The following is a 26,216-nucleotide window of genomic DNA, read 5'->3' on the forward strand; positions in this document are numbered from 1 at the left end:
AGAGTATTATGAGCTGGGCTGATAACATGAGAAAGTCTGGGATGTTTTCAGTGCTAGTTTCCAATATAACTTTTTGTGGAAGCTAAAGCAAGGGTGTAGAATCCTTCTATCACAGCAGGCTAGAGAAGGACCTTCAGCAATTATGAGATACAAAGTTGAGGTAGCCACTGAGGATACAGAACAAGTGTGAGTATCTCACAGGGAAAACCCCAGCTATTAAAGGAGACATGATCAGATGGTGGGGTAAAGTTAGCCCACAGCGCCCTGAGCAGAGGAGCCTGCTAAACATAGGTAAGCCCTTCTCTCATCTCATCATTTTGACTGCAGGTGTGCATATGTACTGGGCAAATGCACCCCTCACAGAAAACAAGGAGTGATTTGTAAGTGTCACCCAAAGGGGTGATGTGGGTGAAGCAGTCTGGATTTCTGATTTAGCATGGCATACAATTACTTCTGAAATAGCCATAATTATTCCAAAAAAGGCCCAGTGGCTTCTTCTTTCTGGATGTCGTAATTTGAATGATTTCAAAATACCTTTTTATAAGGGCTAATTTACTAGGAATGTTTGCCATCTCTTGCACTCACAAGTCATTGGTTTCTTCTTAGTCGATACCAGGAACAAGTACAGTGATTTGGGAATGGCATGGGGGTTTTGAAATACAGAATACAGAGGGAGACAAAAGATGGTAAGAAACTTAGAGGGAGGAGAAGGCCTGCATTCTGTTGCTGCAACAATATCTAATGGGTTGATATTAAACCCAACCTGGAAATATAAAGCAACATTGTAGCACATGAAGCAGTAAACTGGTGTAGCAAGTGATAATCTTATTGCTTCTTGTAGGTTATCCGGGCTGTGTAACCGTGGTCTTGGAATTTTCTTTCCTGACGTTTCGCCAGCAGCTGTGGCAGGCATCTTCAGAGTAGTAACACTGAAGGACAGTGTCTCTCAGTGTCAAGTGTGTAGGAAGATATAGTCAGAAGGGGGTTGGGTTTGAGCTGAGTCATTGTCCTGCAGAAGTAATGTGCTAATCATTGTCCTGTAAGTATCAAGATAATGTGCTAATGACGGTGTGGTATGTTAATATGGAACCATTGTATCCTGAAGTGATCTGTTAATGTGTGAAGTCCAAAGCTAATCTCCATGGCTATTGTTGACTATAGTCTATGTTAGTCTGGAGACCACGGTTACACAGCCCGGATAACCTACAAGAACCAATGAACTCTGACCGTGAAAGCCTTCGACAATAATCTTATTGCCTCTTCCTTTTAATTAATGAGTGCATTTCTTATAACAAATATGTTTGATAAATTACTGCTGAAATAATTTACTCCAGCACTAAATCTAGCACTTCTAGTGTAGAAATGGTCCTATTGTGACCACAGAATACCATTTTGGTTTTAAAGAGCCTGGCTTGGATCCGGAGATCCCTGCTATATGAGCAGAAGGCACTTCCACGTGGGTGGCATGAGGTCACCAATTTCTGTTTCCTCTATTTGTTGTCTTCTGAGCTCATGCATTCATGCACACACACACACAACACAATACACAACAAGCCGGTCTACAAGATTTCCTGATCTTCTGGAGCCAGAGGTAGATATTCCTGAACCCTTGGATCAAAGCCTTTGAAATTCAGGGGGAGTTGTGGGAGAAGTCAGGAATGGGAGGAGAATGCACAATTTTCCTGATTCAGTGACTATGGGATTTTTGGATGGTAAGTCTGGGTTTTTCCCCTCCATATTTCTCAATTACCCCTTTTCACCATGTGTTAAAGTATACCTGTTGGTCAGTCTTGCATATTATTATCCTGCTGTTGTTACTGCATGGAAGAGAAGTCATTGTTCCACCTGAAATGTTGACTGTCACCTGTGTGTTGTCCAGTGTGGAAGACATTCAATCATAAAAGGCATAAAACAAAAATGTTATACCTCAGAATGAATTTTTAAAAGTTTCCTTTCTTTCCTGTGTAATCTGTATTTTTCTTTATTTTTACAGAGGTGCGACAAGACGAGAAAGTGAAATGGCCTGTCTTGAAAATCCCTTGGGAAAAGGAGAGTTGAGAGAGTTGTTCCTTGGATCATGTATCTTGGGAGTGCTAAATAGTTCACCAATTAAGTACACGTGTACAGTACAATCCTAAACAGAGTTACACCCTTCTAAGCCCACTTAAGTCAATGGGCTAAGAAAGGTGTCATTCTACTCCGGATTGCACTGCTAGATTCTTGTTAGCTGTTAGTCTGTACAACTTTTCACAACATTATTTACTAGCTTTGGTATGTCTCTGAAAATCATTTCAAGTCCGCGTAGAAGTGCAGATTATATGTAAGTAACCTGAGGAAGATGAGATACTGCAAGACCTTTCAGCACCATTTTCTGTTTTTATATTGTGCTTTTATACATTGGAGTAACATGAGAACAGGCCAGTGTTGTTTAACAGTGTAACATGGAAAGTGGTTGTCTGTGTGTATATATAACACTTTTCAAGGTTGAAAGGTGCCTGAACATTCTATGCCAGCATGGTGTAGTGGTTAGGAGCGGCGGACTCTAATCTTGAAAAACGGGCTTGATTCCCCACTCCTACACATGAAGCCATCTGGGTGACTTTGGCCTAGACACAGTTCTCTCAGAACTCTCTCAGTCCCACCTCACAAGGTGTCTGTTGTGGGGAGAGGAAGGGAAGGAAATTGTAAGCTGGTTTGATTCTCCTTAAAAGGCAGAGAAAGTCGGCATATAAAAACCAACTCTTCTTCTGTGTACTGGGACTATTCCCAAGCAGACAAATCAAAAAGAATGTACTGATGTCACAAAGAGTCATTTTGAGATTGTTAGATCAGCAAAGGAAATGTTTAAACCATTCCCTCATTATGAACAATCCAATGCCCTTGGTCAGAAACAGAGCTTTCTCTTGGCTGTCATTCTATTATTATAGAACAATGTACATCAAATCCCTTCCAACCTTGACTTTTGAAAAGTTTGCAAATCCTGACTATTCCAGAAGTAGCTCTACTGAAAGGCTGTGGACAGAATTCTGAGTTTGAATTGTTGACTATTGCACTATTGAATTATGAACTGTTAACAGATCATTGATCACTGAAGTATGGAATAATTTATTGAATGTTTGTATAACTGGTTGAGCTTTCAGTCTTACAACTGTATTTTTGTGGGATATTTTAAAGATTTTATCTGATTTCTATTTATTTATTTTTATTTTTAATTGTTAGCCACTACTAGTGGCAGGGTATATTTGTAATATCAAATGTTATAGAGTATGGAGTTATTCAAGCTCTCCCAGAAATGAAGAATAAATCCTAAATATGTATATATAGTAATAGTTACTTATTGTACTTATTTCTATGTCACTTTTTATAAAGCCATCAAAGAGACTTGCAAAATACCAGCATAAAACCAGCCAGTAAAGCACATTATTAAAACATATTGACAGACAGACAGACGGGATCAATAATAATGTAGAGATTTTTTTAGTCATCTGTCTAAAATAAAATGTTTTCTCTGGGGGTGTGCAGTTTTCTAGCAGTTTGCTAGCTAAGTTCCAGCTAAAAACAGTGCCCATTCATAAGTACTGAAAAATGCTCCAAATCCTAACAGAATTATTTCTGACATTTGCGGTCAGAAAATCTCTGATTGGACCATTTGTTCTGGTGTGCCACTGTTTGTTTCCTTTTGACTAGTAGTGGGAGGAGCAGTGAAAAAGAGAGTGACTCAGTGGATTACGTTATGACAGGGTAACCATCCAACCATCTTCTTGCCAAACAAAGTATTCTTGCACATGCTGGCAAGGCAGGCAGGGCTGCTGTGAAGAATAATTCTGTTTTGGATTTTTAAAAATATTATTTATAGCCTGCCCTTCTCATGAAGACTTAAGGCGGATTGCCTAGTGTGTGTGAATCAGTAGGATGACATATCTAATAAGCAACGTAATTGTACTATGATTACAGAAATCTGAAACAAAGCACAAATATTAGATATGACATAAAAATTCAGAAAATGGTGTTATATAAGTAGAAAATAAGACAGTGAGAGCAGAATAACACACCTAATACATACTGTATGCAGTAGCACAGTCCACAGCCTGTTCTTTATTAAAGAACCTTCCTGAGCCATTCCATTATCATATGATCCTACTATCTTTATAAAAATGCTCTCCAGTTCACTTCTGTTTTATACACCGTAGTTTGTGGAATGACAGAAGTGTGGAAGCCTTCCTGAACCCCACAGGTAGGCCACTCCACAAGGTGGGAGCCACAATACTGATCTATGTTACAAGATGATTGACTTACAGCTCATTCCTGAGCCTTGCAGCGACCGGGGATGGCATGGCTGAGGCACCACCATGGCGCCCCCAAAGAGGTTTCCCAGCTGCTTGCAAGGCTAAAAAGGGCCTTTTAAAAAACAAAAATTGAAAATGGGGAAAATAAGCCCCACTGAAAACAGTGATGCTGCACCAGCAAAAAGCTGGCGCTGCACCGCTGTGGCAGAGGAGGGTGTTCCCGGCCTGGAAGGGGTTAGGAAGCGGTCTACTGGCAGCACTGCCCACAGAATGCCCCAGGAACGTCTCCTGGGATGCCAGTGCAAGAACTTGCTCTGGCAGGACACCAGGGAAGGCCAAGCCAGTGTCCTAGGGCTGCACCGCCATGGCAGTCTTGGGAGGCCAATGCAAGTGGCATTTCGCTGGCATCTGTGCCAGTTTGCACAGCACAAGTGGCAGGGATGTCGGCGCAAGCCCCTCGCCGCCTCCTAAGCCCATTCAACCCCCAGGCTCAGGAATAAGCTGTTAAATAAGTATAAAGAAAAAGGGCATTATATTTTTATAAGAAAATTAGCATTATCATTGATACTTTTGCAGTTAGCCTTTGTTCTGTGACCACTTATTCGCAGCATTTGTAATACTTATGAAGATAAAATTATTTTTTACTGGGTCTTGGTTAGAGATTTCCGGCTGCACACCCCTGTGTAAAGTGTGAGTTGCCTCTTGTGCTACTAGCCATCCAAATAATGTTAATATCCTTGATACTAGATCTAAAAGAACTCAGTTGGGGACCTAGTCCCCCCAAAAATGATGCCACCATGATATTTTAATTAATCTGAGCCTAAAGCAAAATGTCTGGCTGGGAGAAAACAGATAGACTTATTATTTAATGGAATTCTGGAATATGAGTCTGGTAAGAACTGAATTCAAACCACCTCTGTTAGTCTCTTGCCATGAAAACCCCAAAAGGGGTCGCTGTGAGTCGGCTGCGACTTGACTGCACTTTACACACACACAAGAACTGAATTTGGTGGTCAGGGCTACATTCTGCTTTAGTTTGGGCTATAGCTGGGCAGGGGACTAGCAATACATTAGTCAAATAATATCAAATAATGGTCAAATATTAACTTTCTTAGACAAAAAATACTTTAATCATACACAGGGTTGATGCTTATGCTAATTATTTAAAAACTAGCTGTTAATGTGAAACAATGAAATTAATTTTTAAAAAATCAGTGTGTTATTTTAATAGTACTGGGTGAAGCTTCTATATATGTGAACAATTCAAGTATAGAATTTAGGCTGGGTATTAACAGATTTTTTCCATGCACTTTTCTAATAAAATGCTTTTTTAGCAATTGGTTTTGGCTTCCCTGCCTTTTTGTAATTTAATAGCTCACTCAACAACCATTATCTCCAAGTTTTATTTCGGCCAGTATTTTCAGAAATTCCAACTACTGTTTTTTTCTAGACCTCTCAGTCCAGTTTTCAACAAGAGTTTTACAAGTCAGATGAAGTTACTGGCAATCCTAGGCAGCCACCTTTGCCACTGATGACCTGACTGATTTCTGTATTTGTTTATTTTTGGAGATGCCTACCGTTGTTGCAGGTGGCCAATGGGAGATGCTTGGCTTTGCTGCTAGATCATCTTCTGACTGCTGTAGAGCTAGAAGGCAACCACCCTGTTGTGACAGATGACACCACAATGAATTTTTTTTTTAATGAGCTGCTATTCTTGGCTTCATGGAATATTTAGCCACAGTCAAATAACAGACAATTGATTGGATGGTCAGTTGCCCAGCATGTCAACCCTAGTTTAGACTGCAGTTATTCCTTTCCTTGCATTCACTCTCTCCCCCTCCTCTCTCTCTCTCTCTTACACACAGAACTGTATCTAAGACCAAAGGCAGTAGCACCTAAAACATCCTGAGACTGAATGGGATAATAACACGGGGAAAAGAAAACAGGAAATATAAAGCTGAGAGCTAAGCATTTGAGACAGAAAAATGGAAGGTGATGGCATCTGCACATTTACCACACTCTTTATCCCTTCTCCTTGATTCTGTATTCTTGCTAGTCACTTTCTGTAGACCTGTTTCTATCACAATATCCCATGTACGCAAGCCTTTCTTCCCAAACAGTTATAAAACCCCTGCACAAAAACTCCATTTTAAAAAGAAGTTCCCCATTCTGTTCTGAAGCCAAAGCAAGACTTTCAAATAATAATTGCAAACTCAGTCATTAGGATGTATTCCCCTTGGAGAATCTGGATTTCCTAATCATGGAACTGATTGCCCTTCCCCCAATTTCAGAATTCTCAGTTCTGGGATCATGTCCGTCATCACAGCTCTCTAACCCAGAAGCAAGAGGCCAAATTATTATCTTGGGTATGCTGATTCAACAGCATCTGGTTCAGTAGGCTTGCAGAACATAGTCCAGTGCCTCCCTTGGGTGTTGAATCTTCTTCTGATTAATCTTTTAAAAGTATGATGTGCATTAAAGTTTATTTTAAGATCAGGCTTGTTCTCCTTCGGCTTTGATGCTAAACTGAACTGCATAGTGTTCTACCTTCAACAAAAATAATGTTTCACTGCAGTGATAACACTGCCTTGTAGTTTCCTTAAGCAGATTTACTCAGTGGTCTGAGCAATGAATTATAAGTTAGCCCTGGGTCTGCTAGTGGGATGAAGGCGGAAAACGGTGAACCGATCTCGTTTCTATTCAGTTAATGCAAGTAAAGCATCACAGGGACCAGACCAGTTTCAAGAGCTATTTTGCATGACATTTAGCTGGATAATTTTAGATCCCCTGCCAACAAAGAAGAACTACAGATTTGAAAGCACCAGAAATCGACAAGCCATAGATACTGCTGACCCTTCAGTTATTTCACATGTCAAATGAGAGAATCATAGCATCACTGTACATAGCGGAATCCACACAGGAAAAGTGTACAAAGCCAGTATCAAAACAGTATTTTCCTGATAGTTGTGTCCTAAACTAATGGTTCTATGCAAAAGCATTAAACTGGGAGCACAGTAAGCTCCCTCTCAGTATGAATATAAGAACATAAGAAAAGGCATGCCGGATCAGATCAAGGTCCATCAAGTCCAGCAGTCTGTTCACACAGTGGCCAACCAGGTGTCTCTAAGAAGCCCACAAACAAGACAACTGCGGCAGCAGCATCCTACCTGTGTTCCACAGCACCTAATACAATAGTCATGCTCCTCTGATCCTGGAGATAATAGGTGTCCATCATGACTAGTATCCATTTTTACTAGTAGCCATAAATACCCCTTTCCACAAGCATGTCCACTCCCCTCTTAAAGCCTTCCAAGTTGGCAGCCATCACCACATCCTGGGGCAGGGAATTCCAGGGGAAGGTCCCTGGGTAAGGTAATGGGATGGATGAGGGCCAACAAACTCGAGTTCAGACAAGGCTGAGGTGTTGGTCCATGGAGAAGCTGCTTGGGGACTGTAAAACCAGCCTGTCATGGAGGCAGCTGTACTCTATCTGAAGGAGCAGTTTCATAGCTTGGGGGTGGTACTGGATCCTGGGCTAAGGTTGGAGGCTCAGTTCTCCTCCAAAGGCGCACAGTGCTTTTTATGAGCTCTGGCCGGTTCGCCAGCCGTTCCTTGAGAAGCATGATATAGCCACAGTGATCCCTGCTCTGATCACATCCAAGTTAGATTACTGCAGTGGACTCTGTGTGGGGCTGCCTTTGAAACTTCAATTAGTCAGCCAGGCTACTTTCAGGGCTCTGTCGCAGGGTTCGTATCACCTCTGTACTTAAAGATCTGCACTGGTTACCCATCTGTTTCCAGGCACGATTCGAAGTGCTGGTTCTTGCCTTTAACACTTTAAACAGCTAAGGGCCAGGGTACCTGAAGGACCATCTCCTGCCATACTATCCAGCCTGCCAGTTAAGATCTGCCTGTCAAGCCCTGCTCTCTGTGCCCCTACCTTCAGTGGTGAGGCAGGTGGCAACTAGAAACAGGGCATTTTCTGTAGTGGCACCTTACCTATGGAACACCATCCCCCTTGAGGCTCGCCTGGTACCTACTTTACTTTCTTTTAAGCTACAGGCCAAAATATATCTTTTTACCCTGGCTTTTAAATAGGGGTTTATTTACCAGGCATTTAATGATCTACTTCTGTTTTATAGATACTTTTTTACGCTGTTTGTGTCCAGTGGCTTGTTTTTAATACTGTGACATGGTTTTAGTTGTAAGCCACTCAAGCAGGTTTCTGAAGAGGCAGCACAGAAATAGCCTATATAAATAAATATGCCCCAAGAGAAAAAGAAAAAGTCAGCTCTGTTTATGCATTAGAACCCGTCTTAATAAACAGGAAATTTCAACTTTTTTTACCAGAAAAAAAAGTAAAATGCACGTAAGTCTGCACATGTTGCTAGTCTATTTGTGGCACTGGGTAGAAGTGGGCCCTGATTGAGCAGAAAGATGGCATACAGATCTTGTGAATAAATAAATAATACTATTGGTTTGGGCCTTGACATTAAAACCTAATCCTTGTTCCTCATTCTGAGATTGATTTAGCTGCAGAAACTATGGTACAGGTTGGAATTCTGCTATCTGCAAGAGCCTCCTCCCTGTTCATTTAAATTAAGGGACTCAGCTTGCCAAAAGAATATTGAGTCCCTCCCTGGAAATAAATGGGGATTTCTGTACATGTGTGAATCTGGGTACATTTGGATCTCTGGATCCGGGCCAGTGCATGCAGTTTGGAAATACCATGTTTGTATTCTAAGAAGGAGCTGGTAAACTGCTTCGTAACCCTGCAAAAATAGCAAATTGCCATACTGGTATCAGGCACGGTTGACCAATGTAAGATACAGTATATCTTAGGCTCCCTGTAAGACCACCATTAAGAGATGAGTTGTTGTAACGCTGCAGTTTCCACACATGTGCATGATGCATACACTCTCTCAGACAGAGCTGGGCGGAGTCAGCGAAAAGCTCATATTTTTCCTATTACCTGCCTGCCATATTTTTAAGGCATTGAGAGCCATTCTTTGAGAATGAGATGTTCAGCCTTTCTGTTGGCTTTTTGTTTTAGTCACTAAGGGCTTTGGGGGATGATTCTCATGTAGGCATGCCATGTGATATGGTGTGGTGGGCCTGGACATAGCAGAAGAGATCAAGACTCTGCCATGGATTCATGTGCCCCTGAACACATAATTCACTCTCAGCCTCAGTCCACCATCGGCAAAATGCAAATAAATGGCATTCCACACAGAATTCTTATGAAGTTATCACTTAATTGCTCTTTAATTGTGGCAATATTAATCTACCCTTAATCCTCGGTCTGGGAAACACACAATTCTGTAACATTTTGAAATGATACTATAAGCTATGCAGTGTGTTCAAATATATGATACTTTTCTTATACATCAGCTTCCAGAGACCATCTTTGCAAAAGCTTGTGTATGCATGAGAGTATTCTTAAGAGCCATCCTATGGGCACAAAATATTGGGTTGAAACTGGCTTTAGTAGTTGTATCACAAATTACACAGCTGACGAAGCAAATTCCATCTTGTTGTAAACTTATGAGACATGTCTGCAAACCTTTCGTATTCATACATAGGTGTATATTTCAAGCAACTCAGGTTTACATCTAAAAAATTAATGCGAATAGACACTGAGATGCTTACCATCACTAGTAAGCCTGTCTAAGAAATACAGGGGCAGGCAGGTATTGTCCATGGCATTATTTTAGTCTTGCGGCTATCTGGCGATTTAACGTCTGAATTCACCATGCGCTCCTTCCCATCCTCCATTTGTATCTATAGTATTTAAATAGGTTTAAATAGGTACAACTTCACAGAACTTGTCACTCATATAGGGTTGCCAACCTCCAGGTGGTGGCTGGAGGTCTTCCATCATTACAACTGATCTCCAGCCAACAGAGATCAGTTCACCTGGAGAAAATGGCCGCTTTGGCAATTGGACTCTATGGCATAGAAGTCCCTCCCTTCTCCAAACCCTCCCCAGGCCCCACCCCCAAAATCTCCAGATATTTTCCAACTCAGAGCTGGCAACCCTACACTCATACTATAGATCAGGTTTCCTCAACATGTTGCCTGCTGAGTGTTTTTAGAATGTGGGTGGGGCCAGGTGGAGCTTTTGTCCATCAAGGCTTCTGATTGGCCATTGGAGATCTGATCAGCTGTGCAAAAAAAATTTTAAAGTTTGCTTTGGGAGAAACTGCTACCACAGCACAAGGATCTTCACTGTAAAACTGAATATAAGCTGTGTGTAGGCAAGAAAATATCTTTAAACAGTGAGCTCATTTTAAAAGGCTTCCTGTTAAACAGAGCTTCTGCCTGAAATGTTGAAGAATTACTATCAGAGTTATGCATAACCTCACTCCCTGACACCAGCAGCCATTTTGTGATTGAGCCTGCCACCCTGTGTCAGAATTTCAAATGTACCCCCTGGCTCAAAAAGGTTGGGAACCCCTGCTGTAGATAGTCTCTACAAGGGTTAGCCATTCATAACTAATGGTTGCCAGCCAGGTGACAGTAGTGTTAACAATAGTTTTGTGAATGGTTGCATTGCACTGATGCAACCGAAGAGACATAGGAGGACTGGGGAGAATAATGCTTATATGTTGCACTGAGAACTAAATCCTTCATCTTAGTTTAGTGCTGTGCCACAAATCCCTCATCTCCACATTGTTCACTTACAGTGGCTAAACCAAACCACATTCACTAACAGGTATTAGAATCCCCATCTCACTGAAGGGTATCGAAAATTTACCTTTAGCCACCTTGATTGTAAATAGAATAGTGTCTAAAACAAATGTGATAGCCTTTATACCCTGTAAAGTGTCATCCTTTTCAGAGGTTACAATCACACAGACCGGGAGGGCATGCTACCAATGATCTTCCTTGTATGAGCTGTCACCCTGTTGTATAAACAGGCACAACATAGATATTTACCATGCGTGTACAGCTTCGGCATGCGTGAACGGAACGCTGAAAAGCCCAACAGTCAGTTTGTGCATACTGAAGCTAAATGCATATGATACATACATGAGTTGCCCCGTTCACACAATATGGCAATCATTCATATCGGAAGGATTGTAGGTAGAAGAAGAAGAGTTGGTTTTTATATGTCGACTTTCTCTACCACTTAAGGAAGAAGCAAACCGGCTTATAATCACCTCCCCTTCCCCTCCCCACAACAGACACCCTGTGAGGGAGGTGGGGCTGAGAGAGTGTAACTAGCCCAAGGCCACCCAGCTGGCTTCATGTGTAGGAGTGGGGAAACAACTCCAGTTCACCAGATTAGCCTCCATCGCTCATGTGCAGGAGTGGGGAATCAAACCCAGTTCTCCAGATCAGAGTCCACTGCTCCAGGTAGAACGCACTTCCATTGGTAGGCTACCTCTACTGTGATTGTAACATCTGAAAAGAATCTCTATTATAGATACATAGTCAATACAAGATTGCATGCATAAAATGAATGGGGTAGGCCATTTAAATGGGCTATTAAAAAATATTTAATTCCCACTGTATTCCCTTTCTTCCCAAGTACTGTAGATGTATGCTGAAGCCAGGGAAACCCAACTCTCTGCTTCATGCAACTCCCTGTTTCCTCTACATTGTATGTGTGCAAAGAGGATATCATGTTCTTGTGTCTTGTACAAACTCAGCAATGCAAACAAGCAGACTGAGGCTACTGTGAGTGGCGCTCTGGGCAATGCTGACACACAATTCAATGACAGATGCAAGTGTCAGACTTTCACACCCACTGCCCACTGAGCTGCATGTGACCTGCCTCACACCTTAGTTATAAAGACGATTGTGAGAAGCAGTGGTTGTTCCCCTCTCTAATCCTTAGGTATGGTGTTCCCTGCCTGAAAGCCCCCCCCCCCCACAGTTGATCAGTACTCTGTATCAGTGTTTTGCAAAAATCCATCTCTGTGCTCAAAGGCAAAGTTTCTGTTACCTGTGCTCCTCTGTGTTTCTTCTCAAATGCTTTTCACGTGGCTCAGAATGACTGTTCAGGCTTAGCACAAGCCCGAGACCCTAGCTTTCTTCCCTATGGCAGACTGACATTTTCAACAAAGCCAAATAGGGCATTCGCAGTTCTGAGTAATGAGCTTTTGCATCTTTGTGGTACTTGGTAGGCAACAGCGAAGTACACGCCGCAAAAGCAATCAGGGTCTCACCAAGGGGAAAGTATTCGATTCCTGTCCTTAGACTGTGTGTAGTCATTGTCTAATAATATGAGACCATTTCCCCACCACTACTACCTCCCCCTAGCAAATAAGGCTGTGGCTGCTGCCTGATTGGTATATCATCTCTCGTTCCCTGAGCATTGATTTTTCTTGCTCTCCTTTTATTTGCTTCATAAAAAGAGGGACAGGAGCTGGTGCTGGCTACTGAGGAGCTTTAGGGTGCCTTTCTTTTTAGCATGCACCTACTATTGTCTTCTTTCAGATGAGGGAAGTTGGATTATAAAACCTTTTGTAAATGTGTATGGTGATATTTGCTCCGGTAAGCTAAAATATTTTTCCCCACTTGCAACTGTAAGTGCAATGTTATTGGCTAGTTTTGTAACTGTAAGCTATTCCTGTCAGTGTGCGTATGTGTGTGCTGGGTCCTAAACCATGTATAATTTGTATGCTTTTCCTTGATGATATTTGGTAGTTTTGCTGTTTGATGTAAGGGAGAGAACTGTCTGAAGTGAACTTAGCTTGCGGTTCAGGAAGCTGCAGTGATTTGTGTGTATAAGTAAGGAATGCGGTAAACTTTATTTTCATTCCTTGTTGGATCTTTGCTTCAAAAAAGCCAGGGATTTTCAGAAAACAAGATCATGCTTTAAAAAGTAAATTAATACAGAGGTGTAGAAATGGATCTATGCGATAATTCTATAAGGGGGCAATAAATGAAAGCGATTAAGTGCAGGTATTCGTTGCTGCTTGGGTAGATTTTGACCAAAACAAGAGAAATAGTTAACTATTATAGTGATGATTTATTTGCTGAGCAGGTCAACAGCAGCTTAGAGGTACTGTTAACTGGACAGACTATATCTGTAGCCTTCTGTAAAGCAGAGATGTATTTTATTTATTCTCGTTCGTTGACTTTTTTCTGCATGTGCAGACATTCTTTTTTTTTAAATGTCATGTTCCACATGCCGTAGAAAACTCACATGAAGAGCACAACATACACAATTCATTTTGAAAACAACACAGTACAACTCTCTACAATCCCCACTGTAATCAAGCTGTAGTTGAGCAAAGCTTGTTCAAGTGCTGAACTTGCACAATAGAATTGCTGGGTGTGTGATGTGAAATGGGTAATAGTGCAGGGTTTTTTTTTAAGTACTAACTGGAACTGGCCATCTTTGACAACTAATGTTTGAAAAGTATCGGGAAAGTCTACTAATTGTTCTAGGCTAGAAACAAAGGTTTGCTTATGGTCATTTGGGGCTTATCTATTATTGATCAATCAGTCATATTTTTTTTGTTATGGTATCAATTGTTTAAAACAAAGAAGAGGCCAAGTTGGGGGAGGGGGAGGAATAGGCAGAGTTACTTATTCCGATGGAAGTTGAAAAGCTTAGGTTCAAAACTGTTAAGGACCAGTTTAAGAACGGGCATATGGGAACTGGAGCTCTTCCATTGCAGTTTTTCAGGACAAAGTACTGTTTCACTTTTCTTTCCTGCTAAACAGAAATCAATCCCAGTATTATTTTTTTCCAGCGTGCTCTCTAAGCAGTTATAGAGGAGTAATTATTATTATAGCCATCATTTAATATTATCTGAAACTTTGTATAAAATAGTGTTTGCTGTGGATAATGAATAATCTGTGCAAGGACCTCCGTTTCTGAAAATTACAGGATAGAGTATAAACAAGTGAGTCTTTTGATTACTGGACTTAAATAGCTTGCTACTGTTGTCAAAGATATTTCTAGCATTCAGCATCCAAGACATAATTTCATACATAATAATTGGAGTTGAAAAAATCTTGGGGCCTCAAAGATTTGATCCAGACACCCAGGACTATGCAATGTTTTTTTTTTCCCAGTTTTGATTTTAAACTTTTGGATAACTTTGGATAAAATTTGGCAGTTGTTTGGATTCAAGGTTTTTACATTTGACCAATGAAATCAGAGGGAGGAAAGGCAGGATAGTATACCCTGATCTCGTCAGATCTTGGAAGCTAAGCAGGGTCGGTACTTGGAAGGGAGACCACCAAGGAAGATACAGCAGAGGAAGGCAGTGGCAAACCACCTCTGCTTCATCACTTGCCTTGAAAGCCCCTTCCTGATGTCACTTGCAACTTGACATCACTTTACACACAATGAAGTCACAATGGTTTCATACGTCTCATATGAAAGGGATTGCCAATCCAATTGGCTTAAGTTACGAATGACTACTGCCCCAAACCCTTTTGGACTTTACTGGATTATCTGAAAGCAAGTGGTGTGGATGAGTCTTTTGGACTAAATGTCTAATTGAATTTAATTTGTTTTTTAATATGGTCGTTCTAAAGCCATGCTATGAAAAGGCAAGCAAACGGCACTGTACTTTAGCAACTTACGTAACCCAACACTCAAGGCTTATTAGGGTTCATTTGAAGACACTTAGGGCTTCTGTCAGAAACTGACTAGCCGGGAGTCCCCTGGAACTAAATAAAGGAAATGATAGAGACAGGAAGAAAAGGGACAAGGGTTTGACATGATGCATGGTGGGCACTATATGGTCTGCAGTCTGGGCAAACTGGAAATACTGGGTGCAACTGTCAAGGTGGCTGAGCAGCTTATGAAGTGTGTGCCCATTCGGTGAAGGGTGGGGAATGGACTCTTAACGGGACCGTTTTTAACTTCCCAGAAAAGCACACCAGAAAATTTGTGACGATCCTTTCTCTGCTATTTCAGGAACAAATTAGAAAGTGTTTCCCCATCATGCAAACATGTTTCAGATTAAACATTGTCCACATTGTTAATTTGTTTGGTCCCAGCAACAGGTTGATTGGGATTTGTTGTTCTGCCTGTGGCCTGGCAGGGCTTGGTCACATTTGCCACTGTGGCTTGGTTGCCGGAGACAGGGTTTTTTTGCCCCATCATGTGCAGCTTCCAGTTCTCTATACAAGTAAAACAACCAGACTGATGTTATTTGCCACCCAGAGATCTGGATAAAGTGTCTAATGAGCTGTGCTCCCACACGGGATACAACTGGTGCTGAGCACCTGTTTGTACATAGTATCTCTAGCACTGAATGAAATGATAAAGCACTGCATGGATGCCCACTGGCGTTGGAGGAGGGAGGTAAGGTGGCCACTCCTTACCACAGAAAGGGTAATATATCATCCAAAGCAGTGCATAGTCAATAATGTTTCTCATTTCTCTTACATTAGAAATAATCTTGCAGCCTTGAATAAAACCTTATTGATCAGCTGGATTTTCCACCTTTCTCACAGCTTTAGGATTTATCCAGATCTGTATGTACTCTGCACCAAGAAAAGGTCAACATTCTTTGCCAAAGTTGACCATATTCTGTGCTAATAGAACCTAGAAATATACCTAGAGTGGCATAGTATTTAGTGTGTCACACTATGATCTTGGAGATTTGGGTTCAAATCCCCACTACCCAGTGGAGCTCACTGGATGACTTTGGGCCAGTCCTTCTATCTCAGCTCAGCCCACCTCACGGTGATAGTGAGTACACACTGTGGGTGGAGTACAATGTACATCACCCTGAGCTCCTAGGAGGAAGAGTGGGAAAGAATGAATAGAAGGATATTATGCAAATTGCCTTGATTTGCATAAATTATTCTGCATCTGTTTCTGATAAAAGGACCCAGGACCTGGTTGGGATATTAAAGTCCTGCCCACTGGAAATGTTAATTTCTGTTCCTCAGGCACCCATCCCACCTTCTGAGATTACAAGGCATTAATTTTCAAGACTGTCTTTGAAAATTTAAACTAGCAAATTGCTTTTAAAAAAAAGAGCTCTTGAGGATGGTGATTCTATTACCTTAGGCAGTTCATGAGAGGGAGGGCATCTTTGCCAACTTCTGGGCATGGGGTAGGGATCACGGGGGGGGGGTGTGGGGGAGGTAGTTGTGAATTTCCTGCATTGTGCAACTAGATGACCCTGGTTATCCCTTCCAACTTTATGATTCAATAGTGTCGGACAAGGATCTTGAAGGCTTGGGTTGAAGTCCTCATTCATCAATGAAGCTCACTGGGTATCTGGCAAAGTGAGCTTTGACTCATAGGCAGCCCATTCCTTGGAAGGGGGGTGGATGCACAGCGGCCAGGAGCTGCACAGCCGCAGTGCCTCCACAGAGGCTTCCCAGAGGCTGAATTTAAAATGTAAACTGGGGAAAATGCCCCTATAGAAAACAGTGAGGCTATACCACCAAAAAAGATGCAACTGGAGGGGTCTTTCCCAGGGCGAAAGGGGTTAGGATGCTCCACCACCACCCCAGAATGCCTCTCAGGACGCTGGCCTGGGGATGCTGGAATGCTGCCAGGAGCCAGCACCGGCACAGCGGCGTGAATGCCCCCTATGCTGCCGTAAGTGCCCCTTATCCAGGGATAAATGGGCATTTACACCAGCGCAGGGACATGCCGGCTCCTATGCTGATTAGCCCCGCCCCTTTTCAGGATTGTGCTCAAAGCTTATACCCTGAAAAATTCTGTTGGACTCTAAGGTGTTTCTTGGCTTGAATTTTGTCCTGCTACTACAGACTAACACAACTGCCCACCTGAAACTATCTGACACTAATATCAAATTCACTGAGCAGAAACAAGCCTGCTCTTACTGGGGATAGATTTGCACACTACAATTAGTGTTTATAGGTGGGCATGCTTCAGTACCTTTTCCAATAACATATTCTTGATTGTATGTCAACACAATCCATAAGCAGTTGGATAGCTTCGTCCACTGCTAACAGATGTGTACAGGGCAACTCATTAGCTTGAGTGATTTAATCCGAAATGGTTTGGGGGATTAGGGCAAAAGCATTTCCTAATTAAAAAGTGGTTTCAGATGACATCACTGCAACTAGTTGGGAAAGAGCTTTGCTGACATCAGAAGAAGCTGGTCTAAAGATCTTTGAATGAAGGCATCAGTGGTGACGATACCTTCACAGTCCGATTGCTTCAGCCACGACTTGCCACATCGTCGTCATACAACGATGTCCACCAATTCCTGAGGCGCCGAAAATACTCGGCAACAGCTGCTGTCACTGCACAGTCATTCCCCCCCCCCCTCTGATACCATGAACATCCCAAGTTGTTTTCAGGTGATAAAAGCCCTAGTGTGATCACAGTCTGTGTACTATAGGGTTGCCAACCTCCAGGTAATAGCTAAAGATCTGCTATTACAACTGAGCTCCAGCCGATAGAGATCAATTCACCTGGAGAAAATGGCCACTTTGGCAATTGGACTCTATGGCATTGAAATCACTCCCCTCCCCAAACCCTGCCCTCCTCAGGCTCCGCCCCTGCCAGTGGTGAAGAGGGACCTGGCGGCAACCCTAGTGTACTGTCTTCACAGCCATTGTATGGCATAGTGCAGGCTGCTAAGAGGCAACAGCATGTCACTTCTCAGTCAGATATTGCACTAGCTGCAAATATTTTTGATTAGTCTTGGCAGTAATACAATCAAATATGTCTGGTCATTTTCCGGACCATCAGTACTGCACTGTATAATGGCATTATCCAAAACAAGTCTGGCGTAACATGAGCTAAGTCATGCCGATGGTAAAGGGCTGGGTGGATGACTCAGATGACCCCTTCCATGATTCTGAGTTTTGCAAAGCCTAGGATTGGGAACAGACCTAGAGTAACATGGCAGCATGGGACTCAAGACCTTACATTTTGCTTCACTGCAGTATTACTATCAGTATTCAGTATCCCACATTTCATTGTATAAAAACTGAATAGTAATCCTTATTCATGCTGGGAATCACCGCCCTAGTTCCTGTCCACATCAGTATTACCTTGAAATAAATTGGGTAAGAATTGCTGAGATGATGTACTTGCACTTGAAGTGTCATGTACATGCTAAACCTCATTATTTAAAATTCACCTTTACTTCAGAAAATCTTCTCTGGCCCTCTTGCCAGTGCCTTTGGGGAGGGGCCATGGCTCAGTGGTAGAGCATCTGCTTGGCATGCGGAAGGTCCCAGGTTCAACCCCCGGCATCTCCAGTTAAAGGGACTAGGCAAGTAGGTGTTGTGAAAGACCTCTGCCTGATACCCTGGAGAGCCGCTGCCAGTCTGAGCAGACAAAACTGACTTTGATGGACCAAGGGTCTGATTCAGTATAAGGCAGCTTCATGTGTTCATGTGCCTGAGCATTAATGCAGTTGTTCATCGCTCATAACAGCTTCTACTTGGAAGGAGGGTTGGCACGCCAGTCAATTGACTGGTCGAATATGATATTGTCAAATATTCCATAAAGCCAAAAATGCCACAGGGTAGGGGGCAGTTTCCTTTTTTTAAAATTTCATTACGGTGTCATATATTTGCAAAGGTGGTTGTGAGGGCTGCTTGACCCCGCGTCTTGCAACAGCCTAGTGTAAATCTAGCTGCAAATGACACGCACGGTGTTCTGTTTCTACTCTCTTTAAAAAGTATTGCCTGTCTCCAGTTGGTAATTAATGTTCCTGAGACTGGAAATAAGTTGAAACAGTTCCATAAATTAGATTACACAATTCTTTACATAGCACAATTCTACCTGTAGTTCTTAAACTCTGGCTTCACTGCTGTATTAGCTGTATGGTGTGTGTGTGTGTGTGTGTGTGTGTGTGTGTGTGTGTGTGTGTGTGTATATATATATATATATATATATATATATATATATATATATATATATATATATATATGGAACTTATCATGTCACAGTGCCCCCTCACCCCTTATTTTTAAAATTTTGAGCTGTATCTGGGCATTTGAGCAGTTTCAGAATATTTGGTCATTTGACGGGTCAAGCACTGTCAAATGGTTGAAAGCACTAATTTGATTAGATCTGAAGAAGTATTTTAATAATAATATTTTCATGCTTTTGTAAATAACAATAACAAATGTGTTAAGGAAAAAATGTAATCAATGTACAATGTAATGAACTTCCATGGGTGGTCCTAGGCCTTTGCCCTTTTTTGGGTCCTGGATTGGACTTGCCTGCAATTGTAGCAAGTATGAGAAATTTTGCATGATTGCTTCTGTTTGTCCCACCGCAACACTGTTCAAAGTCTCTTTGCCCACTCATGACAAGGGGATGAGTGTACTGAAGAACCATGATGCCTTGAATTGTGTAAATAAATGACAGTAGAATCATAGCATTGGAAGGGGCCATATAGACCATCTAATCCAACCCCATGCTTAGTGCAGGATCAGCCTAGAGCATCCCTGACAAGTGCCTGTCCAGCCTCTGCTTAAAGACTGCCAGTGAGGGGGAGCTCACCACCTCCCTAGGTAGCTGATTCCACTGACAAACAGCTCTTACTGTAAAAAATAAATCCTAATATCCAGCCAGTACCTTTCCGCCCACAATTTGAACCCATTATTGCAAGGCCTATCCTCTGCTGCCAACAGCAACAGCTCACTGCCCTCCTCAAAGTGACAGCCCTTCAAATACTTAAAGATAGTATGTTCCTAGCCCTAATGGGTGGCCTTCAGCAAGAAGTGATCTCACCAGTCTCATCCCTACCTTCATCTGTAATATTATACTGACAGATGCAGAGCCATTCGGGATGGATTCTCCTCCAGCAGAATGGGAATTAGCCACAGTATCACTCTTCTCATGTTGCTGGACTACAGTTTCTGCCCTTGCTGACGCAATCTCTCCAGAAACTGGGTTAAAACAGGCAGGTGGAAGGGTCATAGCATAAGTTCCAGCCGTATGATCCAGGGCTCTTCCTGTTATGTGGCAGAATGGGGAGGAGCAAATCACACGAGCCTCCAACGCCAGTGGGCATCCATGCAGTGCTGTATCATTTCATTCAGTGTGTGTGAAGTTGTGAAGAGTTCTGACTGCATTTGCAGAGCCTACTTCATATGATACACCTGTCTAGGGATGCTTACTGGAATTAGAGGTGGTGGGTGCACCAGCTGGGTTAGGAAGGTAAGACAAACTTCCCCCTCTTGCTCTCCACCATGTGTAGGACTATAACCTATATCAGGGGTGGGGAACTTTTTTCCGCCAAGGGCCATTTGGATATTTATAACATCATTCGCGGGCCATACAAAATTATTAACTTAAAAATTAGTTTCTTGGGCGGTCCTAGCAGCTCCATAGCTAACGACTCTTCTGCAAGGGGTGGAAAGGTTCCTTTTCTCAGCAAAACAAACTCACATCCGCCTTGAATAGAGGCTATTCCTGTCCGCGGGAGGGGGTGGATCACCAGTCTTAGATCCTTCTGAGCTTGAGATCTGCCAGGACCCACGAAGGGCCAGACCAAATGATTTCGCGGGCCTTAAACGGCCCCCAGGCCTGACGTTCCCCACCCCTGACCTATATTAACTGGAAAAATGAGAGAAAAGAAAGGACTAGGCTTAGTGTGATGTTGAAAAATCCAAAATGGTGCCATAGGGCCAAATTCAGTGCAACAGAGGAAGCCACATGTTTGGTTCATATGTCTTCCCCATCCACATATAAAGTGGCTATGTCGTCAACTGGTAAGTGTGGTCTACTTTTAACATCAAAAGGGCTCCACAGATGAGAAGAACAGAAGCATCCCCTCCAGATACATGCTAGAGATACTATTTACAAACAGGGGCTCAGCACCAGTTGTATCCACTGTGGGAGCATAGCTCATTAGACACTTTATCCAGATCTCTGGGTGGCAAATTATTATGTGATTACTAAGCATGTGTGCATATATTAAAAAACATCTGGTGAAGGTGGAAGCCCTTGTAACCCTCGCTCCAGTTTTTTCCCCACTCCCTTAGCTTGCTCACTTCTTAGCCACTAGCGTCTATGTGTCATTTGGGGTTGCTTTGTCCAAAACACATTGAATTTCTTTTAGTGATGTCTTCTCATGCATAGATACCACTATTAATTTAGGGGAAGGGATTCCTTCCCCTTTTTATTTAGAATCAGGTTTGCAGAATCCTAAATTGTAAGTGTAGGTAGGCCTGGTGAACATATGAAGCTGCCTTATACTGAATCAGACCCTTGGTCCATCAAAGTCAGTATTTTCTATTCTGACTCGCAGTGGCTATCCAGGGTCTCAGGCCGAGGTCTGTCACAACACCTACTTGCCTAGAGATGCCATGGATTGAACCTGGGACCTTCTGTCTGCCAAACAGATGTTCTACCACTGAGCCACAGCCCCTCCAAACATGGATCCACACATGGGCTAACTTCAGATGGATTGAGGGAGAGGTGGTTTGTATTTTTCCCCTAATTTCCATACTTTCCCCCCATTAACTTTTTTTGCTCTGTGTCGTGACACTTCGAGAATGTGTGAATAGTATCTAATTTCTTTAGTTGCAAGAAGGCAGAAAGAGTGAATCATTTATGTAGTGAATAGCAGTGTGTCAGGATCAATTGCTGAGCCCTGTTATCACTGAGCTATTCTGAGAATACACATTCCTCCCCGTTCTGCCACTGAACATCACCACTAGACAGCCCTGTCTGGGGGCCTCTACGGGAGTGCTTTTCAAGTTATTACCTTGGATACAAAGTGATGCGGATTGTTTTTCCAGAGAAGATCTGTGCGGAAGATACGAGATTCCTGCCAGCCTCCTGTTCACAAATTTTTCCAGAGAAATTGTTTTCAGCTTAATATTTCATGTGTGTCTTCTTTCATGAAGATAATCCCAAGAGCATACAGTGGGGAAAAGGTTATGCCAGAATACATTCTTGGCCTTTGTCTTCCCCCACCCCACCTCATCCCACACCATCCCATCCTCCATTAAATACTTGGCAGGTATATGAATTCATGATAGCCCAATCTCATCAGATCTCGGCAGCTGAGCAAGGTTAGTCCTGGTTAGTACTTGGATGAGATGTACTAGGGTCTAGGGTTGCTACACAGAGGCAGGCAATGGCAAAACACCTCTGAACATCTCTTGCCTTAAGTTGGTTGCAACTTGACAGCAAAAAAAAGGCATATGAATAGGGTTGCCAACCTCCAGGTACTAGCTGGAGCTCTCCTGCTATTGCAACTGATCTCCAGTCAATAGAGCTCAGTTCCCCTGGAGAAAATGGCCACTTTGGCAATTGGATTCTATGGCATTGCAGTCCCTCCCCAAACCCTGGCTCCCCAGGCTCCACCCCAAAAACTTCCCAAAAACCTATGAAGCTGCCTTATATTGACTCAACTGATTGGTCCTTCTGTCCCAGTATTGTCTGCCCTGGCAGCAATTCTCTAGGGTGTCAGGGAGAAACTTTCCTAGCCCTGAGCTCTACCACTAAGCTGTGGCTCCTCCCTAGGATGTGTTCATCCCAGGTCTTCCAAATTTCCTTCCTTTTGCCTTTCTAACAGACCATTCCTGAGCTCCGGGGCCAAAAGAGCTCAGGAGGTACGCAAGTGGCCATGCCAGCGCCCAGGCCACTTGCACTGCTGAGAGAGGCAGGGACGCTGGCGTTGGGGCGCTCATGCCAACCTCCCTGTGCTGGCGTGCCCGCGTGGCCCTGTGATGCCGGCTCAGCCTCCCAATGGCATCCCAATGGCACAAGTCTGTACGCCGTCATCCCAGGGGGTGTTCCTGAGGTATTCTGGAAGACGGAGCTGCCAGTAGGCAGCTTCCTGACCCCTTTCAGACTGGGAACACCCTCTCTGACTACAGTGTTGCTTCACCAGGTTTTTCCTGGTGCAGCCTCACTGTTTTCAGTGCCCCACTGTCCACAATAAATAAATAAATTGAAGGCTTTTTAAAGCCTTTCAGAGGCCAGGGAACAGCATTGGAAGCGCCATGGCAGCGCCTTGGCCACGCCGTCCCTGGCTGCTGAAAGACTCAGGAATGAGCTGTATGTCATTTGAGCCAAGGACATGGGCTGTGGAACCCTTCGTCTCAGGACAGCCATGGTTATTTAGAGTATCCAGTGCACAAAGATAGATCGTTTCAGTAGTGGTTCCGTTCCTGAGGCCATTTTCCAATGCAAATCTGTAGGATGGCTACATGCACATTGACACACATTGTCTGCATTGGGCTCTGTCAGTACGACACTGAAGATGAGCACAGCTGTGTTCCTTATGTATGTAGTACATACGATTCCTCAGATTCTCTGACTTCTGATCTCTAGTTTTTACTCACTGTATGTGCTGGAGGTGGAAGAACTATAGGACCATGAGTCACTTCAAGAGGCTTATTCATTGACTGATTGATTTGATTTGTATCCCACTCCTCCCCGACTGAGGCAGGGCTCAGGGGAACTCACATCTTTCCCAATAACAATAATAAATAACATTCAGTTTAAAATACATAGCACTCTGTTAAAACTTTAGTAAAATCTAAAAATTATACAATTTCATAAATCCGCAGGTGCAATTCAGGTGTAGAGTTATCCATCTAGTCAGATAAGGAAAGCTTGTTCATGGATAACATATACAAGAGCAACAAAGAAACTCTACCATAAATGTTTTTAAACCTTTGTAGTACATGTTGCTGTTTGTGGTCATTTCCCCAATTCTCCTGCATTAATTCTGGTCTCTTCTCTGCTAAAACCGTTGTAGTCGGTCATTACCCAAGTTCATGATAGGCCAGATTCTTGGTTTATATCAAAAAGAAATAAAATTAAGTGTCCTGCCTCTGGTTCAAACCCTTAATATGGCATCCTCCCATTGACTTCCCAACACAGTGAAAGCAAATGTGTCTGTGTTCTCACATGCACCACACTCGAATCCGCATTTAATCATGACATAGGTGTCTAAAAGATCAGTTTACAAAACCACCATCTGTGCGCCTTGCAAAGAAGTCACCTGAGCTGTTTACTGGGATCAGAACCCACAACTCTACACATTTACAGAGGCAGTCGAGACGTTGCCTGCAAAACCGTGGCTTCTTGTTGCAAATGATTCTGACAGAAGGCTGCTGAGAACAACTCTGTAGTGATGGCGGCTAGCTCCGAGGCCCCACACATCCAAATGTCCACTCGGCCCCAATCCACATGAAATATATCGAGACTCTTAACAACAAAATGGAGCTGGAGAAAAGGAACGATGTTACCCACTTCAATGCTAATATGCTGTACGGTGCACATGCATCCTCCATGGGAATAAAAAAAAATACATAATCGTTCTTCTTAAGCTTCAATGAAAGATTTTTTTAAAAAAGAGCTAAAGGTAACAAAATTGCATCAAGTTCTCAAAAATGCATCAAGTTCTCATGGAGAGGAATCACGAGAGACTAATGTTCATGGGCACAATGTCTGGCATGATACTGAAATTGGTGGCCTCATTAATTCAAAAGCATCTTGGATTAAGTGTAATCGAAGGTTGTCGGCAAACAATTTAGATTATATGTAATTCAGTATGCTAGAAAGACTGGGAACCTTTACTATAATAATAACGTATAGTTTACAGTCATCTGTTGTGATTTTGGAAGCATTGTTTCTGCTCCTGTATACCACTCTCTTCCCATTTGATTTCCTTCTGACATTTACCTCCATCAAAGGTAAGTACCATTATATTTTCTTGACAGTCATACTTTCCTCATGCTTCTGTTCAGTTCATTTTCTACTGCCTGTAAGAGCCAAGAAAATTTAACAAATGTATTTCATAATATAATGAAAGGAGGGACACAGCTAAGCTAAAGGTAAGAATAAAGCATCATTTAAAAAAAATATAATGAAGGTACTGGAGGCCAGGGAATTTAGGGCAAAGAAAGCCACTAAATGAGGAAAGGAACCGAACTGATGTATTTTAATCTTATCACTTTAAAGGGATTATATATTAATATTTTAAGTTGTTGTAATATTGTCTAGATTGTAAAGGCCTATGGCCATGCATAATAAACACATGACTGACTTTACTACTGGTGTTAGGTGCCATGAGTCCAGGTAGAGCTGGGAAATCCTATGTGCATTGTCTCCTGCCCAAAGCTACTGATGGACGATCCTCTTGCTGCTTGAGTTGTATTAGGACCCTAATATGAGCGTCCTCTGTGAATGATAGCTCAATGTTTTGATGCATGCACATTCTTGCTATGCTGCTTGGAAAATGCAGAGTAGGGGTGGGAAGGCCTTATTCACAGTTTTCTGTCCCCAACTTTCTCCAGTTCCTCTCTTCCATCCTGACCCAATATTTTCAAGGCTTGCAATGATCCTGAAAGTATCCTTAAGTACTCCTGGTCTTCTGTGGAGTACCCTGGTGAGGACATAGAGCCAGTTCAGATATTCTGGATACAATCACTAGCCATAGGATTTCTTGCACTGTCATTTCTGACAAGCTGTGTACCTGAGAAATGATGGCTCCTTCTGTGGACCCTTCAACATACATCTGGTATGTACTGAACATGATCAGTAGAGATCAGCTCATCATATGGAACAGCAGACTTTCTCCATTGCCAAATCAAGCCCACTGGGGCTTGTGGCGTATGCTGACCAGCTCTAATCTACTGTTCTCCTTGGACTAAGAAAAATCCTGGTACTCCCCCCCCCCCACAAAAAAAACACCATAGTGGTTCCCCTCCTATAAAACAACCCTTGTGTGGAGAGAGGCTTTGAAAACAGTTTCCATCTGGCAGTGCTTTAGATGGCAGGCATAACATTTGATGGGCCTTCACCACATGTAGGGCCAATTGTCTGCAGCATCTCCAAAGCCAGCACCCCCCATACCCCCCCCATGTGAAAAGCTGTACGTAGTGGATCTGATGCATGCGAAAAGCAGCTTTTTGGATCGTAAAGCAGATGTTCAGTGTCCTCTTAAAGACCTGCAACATTTATCCCAACATGACCTTTCGTGAGTCAGAACTCACTTCTTCTGATGCTTATTATCAAGTCTCTTATATAGAGCACTG

The 26,216-nt window shown here is 42.7% G+C and overlaps 1 protein-coding gene across 2 annotated transcripts in view; it reads left to right on the forward strand.

The window, feature by feature from the left end:
• The window catches only part of SYNPR (synaptoporin), a 167,345-nt gene that overhangs the window by 92,853 nt on the left and 48,276 nt on the right, over window positions 1-26,216 (forward strand). The window contains exon 1 of one of the 2 annotated variants that reach the window (XM_056861469.1): window positions 12,514-12,788. The exons of the other annotated variant lie outside the window; for it this stretch is intronic. Within the exon in view, the coding sequence (XP_056717447.1) occupies window positions 12,765-12,788 (24 nt within the window). The 5' untranslated portion in view covers window positions 12,514-12,764. Of the gene's footprint in view, window positions 1-12,513; window positions 12,789-26,216 lie in introns of those variants that run through there. 2 annotated transcript variants of the gene reach the window in all.

Source organism: Euleptes europaea, chromosome 1, assembly GCF_029931775.1.
Source record: "Euleptes europaea isolate rEulEur1 chromosome 1, rEulEur1.hap1, whole genome shotgun sequence".
In the NCBI taxonomy this organism is placed as follows: Eukaryota; Metazoa; Chordata; class Lepidosauria; order Squamata; family Sphaerodactylidae; genus Euleptes; species Euleptes europaea.